Raw genomic sequence first — 12,022 nt, forward strand, 5'->3', positions numbered from 1 at the left:
TAGCACAAGAACTTGAATATAAATAAGCTTCTAAATATAAGTCTGTAATAAACACTACTGTCTGCAAAGATAATTTACAAGGAAGCATCTTTCCAATTCTAAAGGTTAATATATTTGATGGGTCAGATTGTTAGGAGGTTCAAAAGCATTAGGAGTTGCTACAGAAACACAGTTTTACTCTACTCTGCCTGTATGTGGCTGGCTGGTCACAGTTTGCTATTCCTGCACAGATAAGTTGAGCTGGAGCAGACAAGCTGACCACTTCTTCTGTCCTGCCTGCTGCACTTGGCTGCATCCTGGCAAATCCCTTGGAGAAACCAGTCCTGCCCTGAGTGCCTGCAGGCAATGCCCACGACTCAAAACTTCTTGAGAACAAGCAGCAGCTGAAGGAGGACTAGGGAACAGGCAGACAAAATCTGCTGCCCCAAAAACATGCCAAGAGCCTCACAAGAATAACAAAGATATTGGGGAGGAAAAAGATACCTACAGACAAATCCCACTGATTTACAAAGTCAGAGATTTTGGAGCCACGGAAGACTGGACACTGCTGGTCCAGCACTGGACCCACTGGAAAATGGCTCTCCTGAGCAACTATTCCAGAGGGAAAAGCCCACCACAGGCAGGGCACAGACAGCAGCTGGGTGACACTTGCTTTCAAACTGCTCCTTTAAATTTCATTCCAGTTGTATTCTTTAACAAATTACTTGTTTAATGGTCTAACATGTGATTTATTTATGTGCCCTAATAAATGTAGCTGTGGCTGCCTATGCACCTCTCCTGCCATCACCATCACCAGGAACAAGTGCTACAGTCTCCATGAGAAACTGCGGTGAACTCAGGGTTAAGTTATACTGGGAAAAACAATTGAGATCTTTCCCTTTGTTCCAGTGCGCACTCTTAACCTGAAGAGATCCCTGTGTTTGCTGTGAATGATTTAAAAAGTTTGTCTTCCACAAGCTTTTCTTCCTTTTGCTGGTTAAATTCATGTTGTAAATTACTTCTGGACTGAAAAAATGGAAATCTGAAACTGTAGGGCTGTGTACAACCCTGTCCTGTGACTGACAGCTCATTCAGCCAGGAAGACCAGGCACCACAGACCCATTTTTACATTACCCAGCACAATTAGAGCATTTATTATGCCTGTGTAGCCAATTATTTTCACTTACCGTTTATTTGGATCCTTTATCAGTAGACCTGATAATAACGATTTTGCATCTGCAGATAGAGTTCGAGGAAATTTTATGTCCTCCATTAATATCAGTTCAAATAGTTTCTCATGATCTTGGTTGTAGAAGGGTAATCTCCCACACATCATCTCATACATGACAACTCCTAATCCCCACCAGTCCACTGCACGGCCATAGTCATTATCTTCTAACACCTGAGATAGAAACCAAAAGCATCTTTAAGACATAAACTCTTTCATACACCATCATTTCAGTCTGTTTGATGCACCTCTATATGAATGTGTTTCTGAGACTTTATTTCCAGAGTATGCTTAAAGGACTCTCAGAACCTGACTCAAAACTGCAGCACTGACTCACACACCTGAGCTCACTGAAATTCCAGGCTTGCCAGGCACTGCACTGCTAAAAGCAAAATTAAAATTTGACAATTACCTGCTCCAAACAATCATGACTTCTTTTTTTACCCTTTCCTATGTCCTCTACCAGGCCATTTATATCGTCCTCAGCTTTAGGAAGAGACACTGTCTACAGGTACTACCTGGGCACTAGTGCCTCAGTTAGAAGTGTTAAGCATCTGCTTGCTCAGTCAATTCCCTCTCTTTTACCCCACCTGTCTAAAGTCTCCAATTTAGAACCACCTTAATCTTATCAAGATGAGTTTAGTTTCTTTATGATCTTTGTTTAGAGTCCTCATTGCCTTTCTCCTGCCAGCTTCATTTCATTCCATTAAATAGTCCTAACAGCTGAACCAATGCAAGAAACCACAGCAGTGTTTATACAGTAGTGTTTATTACAAAACAATGCTTATAGGGTATCATATAAACACAGAAGCTGGTCAAGTTTATGCAATTTGTTAACATAATGTCAACAATGTCATGTACCCAAAAATAACTTATTCCACAGCCCTTCTCCCAGCAGTGCCAGAGAACTGGAATAAGAAATTTAAGCAGTGTGTCTTGACCTTAATGCACCTTCATATTAAACTGCAGACATGGAGACAACATAACAGCAGCATTCAGCCATAGAAATTATAAGCAATAAGGAAATTGAAGGTTACTGAATATATCATTCCAATTTCTATAAATTTCTAGTAGATCATGCCTCTTCATACAAAAAAGACGAAACAGAAGTCAAGAAATCTTAAAACAGCATTACGACTGTGTGTGTCAAATAGCCAATATTTGCTGCAGAAGAGCTATCAAAAAACTTTAAAACAAGAAACAAAAGACCTTAAAACAATAACAAACAGAAAAATCAAAGAAATGCAATTAATAGAGTAGAAGTGCCTTTGTAAAGAATGTAAATAATTCTTTATAGAGAATTGTTACTGTATCACAGAAGGCTAATTCTGAAAGGCAGCACCCTATGACTGATTTTATAAAAAAGAACAAACCAACAACAAATCAATCCCCAGAAAACAAGATACTTTTTACAACACACAGACACATGAAATCACCATCACAAAGAGCTCCTCCAGATTCAAGCTGTAAGCAGACATACAGAAACAGTAATTTAGATACTTGGTAGTGAAAGTAAATCTTTCAGTCTTTAAAGAATAAGGCAACCTCTACAAGATCAGAAATGATTTTATCCATAAGTAGATTATCTTGCAGTTGTCTAAAATGTGTAATAGAGGGGCGTTGAGCTCATTTAGGCGCCTCTCCTCTTGCTCCCCCAGTAAACCCAAGCCTGCTCTCAAGTATCTGGGATGGCTGTCAGCAGAAGCAACATGCAGTCTCATCCACTATGGCAATTTTGGAAAATGTTTGGAAATCACACAGTAATTAATGCATTCATACTGCTACTTTTCACTGTTCTTAAGGATTAGCAGCAGAAACATGAGGAAAAGAAGTATATTAAAAATCCTTCTTGTGTATATAAGATTAAAAAATCATAAATATTAACACATTAACACATATGATTTACAACTGTGCCAAAACAAACAGACTCATTACATCATTGATATTTCCAAATAGAAAGTGAAATTTTGGAAAGTGTAAAATACAACAAATTATCTGAATAAGTACATATGACAAAACTAACTAAAATAACTCTTGCATTTTAAAATTAATTAAATGTTTTATGAGTTGGAGCATATTGCAAGCTATTTGCCGAAAAACTGTATATAAAATCTGTGACTCTTGTCTTTAAATCACCACTTCTTCTGCCACAGAATAAAAGCATTATATATTTTTCTGCTATAGCTATTAGCACTGTTACTGTTTTTCTCATCTCTACAGTTAGTCTTTTCTTTGGAAGCTAGCAAAACACATAAAATTGTGAGACAGTGGTAGATTCTTTTCATGAGTAAGCTGAGGTGTGGTTTGCATGTGTGGTTTATAAAAGAAGACAACAGGAAAATAAAACATAGTATTCTCTGAACAAGGCAAATCACATGGCCAATAGCTTGAGCAAATTGTATTTGCAGCTTTACGTAATTTATGCAGGACTTTACCTAATAATAATAAAAAGTATGAACAACCTTTTGCTGCATTCCCACAACAGCAACAAAGCAGTGGTACAAAGAAAGAGCCAAATGTGATTTTTAACCTCTTTTTACATAAAATCATAAAAAAGCATAAAAGCTGGATTAACTGCCTCCCAAACCCACATATCACCAGCCGGGTTCTCATCCCCAGCTGGCAAAACTGGCAACTCTTTATTTTTGTTTAAATACCTGGTTTACAGCCAGCCAGACAAGCAAGAGCATCAAAATGGTTTCATTTAGGCAAAAGCAAAACAGCCTGAAAATAGTGTAAATAAAGCAAAATACATCTCAACTAATTTTAATATAAATGTAATAAAATTGTGCATAATGCATTCACAAGGAAGATGCACAATTATTTCCCTTAAGAAATTTCTAATCTTCATGGTGTTTAGAAACAGGTTTTGTAGACTGTATCAAATCAAAATAAGTGAAGTGCTGGAGTCCAGCAGCTCCTACAAGCAAATGTTAGGGCAGGCATGAGAACATGTCTGTCCACACTGCCCTAGCATTACAGAATCCTTTCCAAACAGTTCTTGGATTTGAGGGATTTGGTTTCAATCACACTGAACATAGGTCAAGAAAGTTTCAACTCAGTGCTAAAATGAACATAACATGTAGCTGCAGTCTTTGTACCTACAAACAAGTCAATCTTTTGCCCACCATGAAGTAGATCCTGCTTTTAGAAAAGTCTCCTTTGGTTGTGAGGAGTGATCCTGCTGTCTCTCCAGTAGCTGTGGGATATCTTGTATATATGGGGTACCAGGCTAAGCACCTAGCCAGACACAGACACCATGGACAATTTGATCTTGGACTCTGTGTGCTGCCCTTAAGAGCTGCCTCCACCACTAGCCAATGCTTGTCCCTTGCTATAAGGACCCTCAAACCTATCTTTAAGCAAATGCCCTGCACTAACAACCAAATCCCTTCATGGTCACAGCAGGACAGGCAGCAGGCCCACCAAAATCATTGTAGAGGGCACAGGGTCAACCACTCTGTACCTGCTGTAAAGCAATTGATATTTCCTGGCAGTACAACACAAGGGTCACACAGAACTCACGAGCTCAGAAAGAGCACCTACACTGACTACATACTCAAGTCAGGTGTGTTTCCACACAGAAAAGATGGACTCTGTTTTCTTCCACAAAATTTGTTTAAATAATCAGATCATTCGAATTTATGATTTCCCTTCCTTCATCCTCCTCACATACATGGGGTGCCAAAATCCAAGCCAAGATCTAGGAGAGGTCTTAGGAGACAAGAGCTCCAGCACAATGTGACATCAGTGTGTGGATAACATTTACAGTCATCCACTCCTGACATAATCACTGTTCCCAGGTGACTTCCCATCACTGAGCAAAGCAGGTGGACTGACTGCAGTTCAGTCTGGATGATACCACAGATCATGGGAAATAAAAAATTGCCATCATTTTTACAACTTGGGGAAATCTTACTCCAGTTGTTTTCAGAGCTCTAGTTCAACAACTGGCTCTTTCAGAGGCAGTGCCAGCCTAATCCAGGCTCTTGTTTCTCTTCTCTCACCACAGCTTCCCTTACCTTGTCAAAACTATGCAACACACTACATCAGACATTAGAAAATAAATGGGGAAAAGGTTTCACCCTAGATTATTTTTCAACTGAATCAAGTTTTCTGCCCTAAGCCACTCAATTACCATGTGAACAGTTGCAGTAGCACAAGTGAGAACATGGGCAGCATCAGGTGTGGCATTGCTGCAGAAAGAAATGCTTGCCAATCTGTACCCCAAAGTTACACTGGCACAGAAGTTACAGAGCCTCTGCCAGTTTTCCCTGCACACACAGACAGCTGTAACAGCTGTGCTCACTTAGGGTGAAGATTGAGGCCCTGCTTCTCTTCCCAACCTGCATTTCTCTGAAGCCCTCCAGCAGTATAACAGGGTTCCAAAGAGGGCACAAACTCATTGCTGCACTGAAAGCAGTACAGTTTTACAGGCATTGTAGCTCCTCTCTCTCACACCTACACCTGCAGAGCAAGGACACAGCCTGGGTTCATACAGGTGCTTTTTAAAAACAGCTGCAGAGGTGCCACTGAAGTTTGTATTTTCTCTTCTTATATAAATATGCAAAAGGTTAAGTAATACACACACTTTCTAACAAGCAAGAAACATTAGCCAGGCATCAGCTGCCAGGCATTTGCAGGTACTTAAGTGCTTTTATGGATCTTTTAGAGGCTTTGGACAACATTAGAGCTTCAGCTAAGGGAGAGCTATTTATTCACCTTAAAATTTTCATTTGTATGGTGCTAGAAACGCCACAATTCAAATTTAAATTTTTTTCAATTTACTGAGATAGCAGTAAACAAGGCAAAACAAAGTATTCTGTAGTGATTCCACTGTCCCTGCACACCTTGGGGTTTCTGGAGAGTATCTCTGGCAGTGACCAAGTATAAAATGGGACAGTGCTTTGTACACAGAGCAGCCTGTAAAGCCCTATGTACAAAATGAACAGTTCAGTTCACAGACCAACCTTTGCCTTTGTGATGATTAAGACAACACAAACATATGCAGGACTGTTAAGATCACGATAATTCAATAATGTTTTCCCCTTACACATAATAATTCTTTTTTTTTTTGGCAAGTAATTACAGATCAATGAAGAAAAATACTCGTGTATTTACATTTATTGCCCAAAAAATGCACTACCTTATCTATCGTACCCCAATGCTGAGAAGCACACTGTCTTGTACTTGAAAAAAAGATTGTTACTACCACTGGAAGTTTTCTCTTTCCCAGAAAACAAAAGTCACAGAAATTACTTCTTCCTTTATTTCACCAGTGGCTGTAGATTTTAATCTTTAGGTTTATTAGTCAACACATCTCCAGGTCCTTTGCTTTATGCATCTCACTCCTTTAAGAGTGGACTCTCTAACACAGAGTCCACAGAATTTGATGTCCATTTAATTTTATGGTGAAAACCAGTGAAAATATATCTTTTATTATCTTTATTGCTTCAGTAGCTAAGAGGTGAAAGGTTTTTTTGAAGCAACAGCTTGAGACACATCTGCAAACTCCTATTTACAAGGGCTTGGGGCAGAGATATAGGAAGCAGACAACTGAATGTCAAAGAGAAGTTAATACATACACAATGCTTTTACAAGTTTCTGTGAAAATAAATTTTTTGGAAGGTGAGCCAGCAGTATAACAGGTGTACTTCCACTTGACCTAGGTGGAAACTAGAATTCTCCTATACTTTACTAATCACAGAACACTGAGTGAGGTGTGACTACTTCAGACAAACTGAGCTCAATGTAGAAAATCCCTTAATCCTGTCTTTATTGCATTTTCTTGAAATACAGCATCCCTGATGAGCAGCGTCTGGAAGATTTTTGGCTGTACAGAAGAAATTCACACCATCCAGAGCTGTATTTCCCACACACCTCTAAATGGTAATTAGTTGCTGTAACTTCTGGACTCTGCAAACACAGACAGTGTGTTTGCAGTCACCTTGAGCATGAAAGCCTTTGTAAAATTCATTGTCAATCCTATACAAAGGGTTGTCTGCATTGGGTTTTATCTCTAGAAGAACAATATCAAAATATTGGACTCATACTTTGAGCTAGGTAATCAAGGCAACTTACTGGAAAAGCCATTACATTTTTGACCTATTAATGTTTCTCCTAATCTATTAGATATAGACCTTTAGATAGACATTAGAAGTAACTTGTTGCTCAATCAATAATTTTGACAGAACAGATGGGAAAATATTTAAACATCTAAACAAACTGTCTTCACCTATGTTGTGAAAGAAAACTGAGAACTTTGATACACCAATGTACTGTTAATTTAAGGGGGGAAAAGTGTTTTCAATTAACCTTACAGTTCAGGTGGAGTTTATGTTCCCTAAGCATTCCTGGTAACCCTTCACACATTTTTATTGCTATAGTTGTTGGTCTGTTAACAAATACTCACCCACGTATTCTTCAACAGAAGTTAGAAAGTCCATTTGCTAGAACTTTCTATCAATTGTGGTAACAACTACAACAATGAGAAAGTTTACAATCTAAGACTAACAAACAAAGGTAATGTACACGTCTTTATAGACACAGACTTTTACCCAGATATATGAAAATGCATCCTGCAGAAGGGTTTGTTCACCAAAAATTACACAATTCAGTTACTCTAACTGTATCTTAGTATGAAAAGTGAAGTGTTGCTGCATCAATAGTGAAAAAAACACTTAAATGAATGTTTACTCCTTTTGTTATACACAACTGAAAAGACAAAATGTCAAGGTTATAGATACCCTGGGAAATAGCTAAGATTTTTCAATGTTCTAATTTTTGCAGGTAGTTTTTCTCCATTTTGTATCTAGTTTGCACTTTTTTTTACTTCTGGCCCAAATGTAAACTATCTTCCTCTTACACTTTATTTGAGATTTTGCCCATCTCACCTCGCTTTTTCTTATGTACCCCTAAAAAAGACACAGCAAACTGAATTTTGTTTGCTGGCACACATGCTGTATCAGAAGTAGTATATTCTGGTATAAATGTGAATTAAGCAAAGCTTCCTAGGGTAAAGAGCATGCAATACTAATTAATGCACTTAACCTCCTAGAAGAGACAGATTTCAGTAGAATTCAAAATTAGAAAATAAGAAAATAAAAGAAAAAAGTAGTTAAGTTACTGCACATGAAAAGGAGTATTCTAACAAGGGCTGTAAGAAACCAATGGTAACACTAGGGAAAAAAAAAAGCCAAGAAAACAACCACATCACACTAAAAAGTCCCCTCAAAACAAACCTTTCATAGGAGGCCAGGAAATAAAAGGAAAATATTATTTCAGCCTACAAAAAGATGGCACTCGTCTCTCACAACTCTACCCACTCCACCATTAGAGGAAAATCTGCAGACCTGCTCATATCTGTATTAATTATCACTGCACTAGCAATAGTCTCTAAAACATACACTGCCATAAGATGCAAGACATGTAAGAAGTAATAAAGAATGATAATACTGTGATATGTCTTTCTAGTTGCTCTTTCTTGCTGAAATTACTTTGAAAATTTACTGATGTTAAAAGGCACTTGCTCAGCTTTTGTTTATGCCTCTTTACTCTCAGAAAAACTAAAGGCTTTTGCTGAGATGGAAATAAGGTTTCTATTGATTACATGAAAATTAATGAAAAATTTTTAAGCAATGTTATTGAGACAGTCTTTGCTTTTTTTTTACCAAAAAATGTATTTTATTAGAAAATTGCTCTCTGCTTAAAGTTCTGGTTTGAATACAAAAGTTTGTTTACAGGCAGTGTTGAGCTAACTTCTTTCCTAGTATTCTGTTTGTCTCATTATTTTTGCATATTTTTACATCTTTTCCCTTGAGAAGTCTGATACTGCATGTGGACAACTGATTTTTGTGACTGGTGAGATTACCCAGGTAGCATGAAAACACAAATTCTTATTACATTGTTGGTTAACTGCTTCCAGGAGAAAGTCTAATTTTTGTGCTAATTTATCTGATGCTGCAGCAATTCTTCTGTCTGTGTAACAAAGCCATGCTTTCCTACTCTCATCTAAATGCTCCCCAGGTTTTTGATCCTGGTAACAGTTATTGCCAATAAATGATGTTCTGCTCTGGATACCCTGCCTTGTCTACCTTTCATCATTTCCATCTCAAGGGCCCACTGGCAATACCAAGCTGACAAAAGTGCTGAAATTCAAGTCACCAGCATTTTTGATGACTTAGGATCGTAAGATGACAGAATGTGGGACACTAAAACATGATAAGCGATAACCAAACCGAAAAAAAAGACCAAATTTGAATTTTCATGAGATGCGAGCACTTCAAGGTAAAACAACTTCTTGCATTTTCATTTCCTCACAATGTAAAAAAATAATCTGAGGCTTGGAACTCTAGTGTAAAGAGAAAATTCCTTATTGTGAACCTCCCATAAATCAGAAGGGAAAATATTTTCAAGCATAGCTGCTATTCCTCCTCTCCCCCCTTCACTGGTCCTCACCCAGAAACAAAATGTTGCCAAATATACAACAGACAGCTGTTCAAGAGCACAAGCCAACACTAAACAACTCTTCCACAGGTAAAATAAATTCTATTGTGCCTCTGCTAAGAATCAGATTATGCATGAAGCATCTAGGTAAACATAGAGAAAATAAATTTCAACTATCCTTCTGAAGCCAAAAGAAAAATCAGTTAAGCAAAACACAACAGCATAACTACACTGTTCAGGTACTGAGCAAACTAACTTTCAAGAATATCAGAACAGGTTATTAGAAGTTGAGGCTTTTTGGTTTTTAAGCAGAGCATTCTGCCTCACCAGGAAACAGTAACACCTCATGCTGTAAGTTAAGACAAACACCTACTGAAATACAAAAACAAAAAATAATTTCATCAGTGTTGGTAGAAGACTTGGCAATTAATATTCATCAGGTTAGAGACTTTATTATTTTATTGAATAAAATAAATTTCATAATTGAATTTTTTTAAAAGAAACTTTATTTTTTTATATAACTCAATAGATACAAATGTTGAGATTTCATTAAATTAATGCAAATGAATAAGCAAACCTTGAACCCTCATAGTAAGGCACATCCTTAGATGGGGTCCACACAAAAGATGATTCTTTTGTTGTTGATTAGACCTTCTCTATTTACTTAGCTTTACATTTGCTTGTATGAGAAAGAGGTAATGCTGCCTGTTACAAATCAGCTCTGGTCCTACAGATACTCTCATTACACATGCAATTTATTTATGATTACAATAAGAGGGTTAAAAGCTTTTTGTGACATCAGAAGAAAAATATTATCATAACCTGCAACACTGCCAATGTATTATTATAAAAAATGACCTTTTTGACAGCATTCTTTGAGCATGGAACACAATTGATTTGAATTCATCATTTTAAAAGAAAGAAAGAATAAAACTACCACCTTTCTAAGTCTCTGGCTGATAAAAATTAATGTTCTATCCTTGGACAAAACAACACTATACAACATACTTTGCTAAATATATATTGAACACTCACAAGTTCCATTTCTTTTTATCAGTAAAGTTTTGGATTGAGTTTTTTTCTTGGGGGGGTGGTGGGGAGGGCTCTCAATTTTGTTCATTCTAACTTGGCGATCAAAGAATTTTTATTTTTACACTATTACAGAAGTGCATTTTTCTAGGTTTCCAAAACCACCTTATTCAACCTTCCCCATCTGTCACCATCTGCTTCTTTTTAGCATGTACTTTTTGTGTGATCACATAAGCATGTGAAAAATAACTAACATTCAGATGATTGTCTGCTGGTACATTTGAGGACTGGGCATAATAAAAGTGAACTGCCAAAACGTACTTAACACTTCTAATTTTGTTGGGTCTTGCATGTAAGCTACATTTGATTTTCAAACTGTTTTACAGTTGGAAAGTTGATCAGGTACTCTAACTCAACAGTAAAACTGAGACTACATAATTAGCTCAGCACTAAAAAGATTGTATTGAAAGGGAGGAACAAAACCCAGAAATATATCCACACGAGTTCACACATCCCTCTTGACTGAGTCTGTCTGCACAATGTTGCCTGAGGCACAGGATAAGATGCTGCAAGCAGTCTACTTCTGGACAGGCACAGCCTGAGTCTTCTCTCCAAGCTACCACAGGACAAGGATAAAGGACTCTCAGATTTACAAGGGTGTAAGAAATCTCACAGAAAATGCCTGGAGAAGCAAAGACACTAAGCCAAGGGTAGAAATGCACAGAAATACAATGCAATTCCTTAACTGTGCAGCAGATACTGCTTCTAGCTTTAGGTGAAGAGTAATTGGAAAATGCCATCATGGCACAAAAGCTGAATGTTGGAGGTGTCTTTTTCCAGGACCCTATTGGGCCATAGCACAGCATTTCTACTTGTAAATGCACTTCCCAGTGCATTTACCAGCTTTCACAGGAAAAGAACAAAACAAGACTAAAGTTGGAGAAACAAACTTACCTCCAGTCCTCTAAAAATGCATTAACCTCACTTTATGAGAATTTCATACAGAAATTTTTTCCATCTTTTTAGAGTAGCACCACTACAGGCCTATCAGGTCTTCAGCAAAACCATATGAACCAGAACACCAGTATGTTTTTATCAATGCAGACAATTTGGTAGAGTGTCTCATTATCCCTCCTCTAAACAAAGAGTTAACATTAAAGAAAGTGAAACAAATAAAAAGAAGCACAATAAAAACAAGAACTGCCCCTTTCCCTAGACAAACCCTAACAATCAATCTTCCATGAGTGCTTACCAGAGGTAACAAAATATGAGTGAGAACTTGCCCTCTAAAGCACAATGGAAAATTGAGCTCAACAGAAAACTTCTTTTCCACCAGCTCTT

The 12,022-nt window shown here is 37.5% G+C and overlaps 1 protein-coding gene across 1 annotated transcript in view; it reads right to left on the reverse strand.

The window, feature by feature from the left end:
• Window positions 1-12,022, reverse strand: part of AKT3 (AKT serine/threonine kinase 3) — a 152,878-nt gene that overhangs the window by 20,401 nt on the left and 120,455 nt on the right. The window contains exon 11 of the mRNA XM_036381402.2: window positions 1,167-1,381. Coding sequence (XP_036237295.1) covers window positions 1,167-1,381 — 215 coding nt within the window. The remainder of the gene's footprint in view (window positions 1-1,166; window positions 1,382-12,022) is intronic.

The sequence above is a fragment of the Molothrus ater genome, chromosome 3 (assembly GCF_012460135.2).
Source record: "Molothrus ater isolate BHLD 08-10-18 breed brown headed cowbird chromosome 3, BPBGC_Mater_1.1, whole genome shotgun sequence".
NCBI classification, from domain to species: Eukaryota; Metazoa; Chordata; class Aves; order Passeriformes; family Icteridae; genus Molothrus; species Molothrus ater.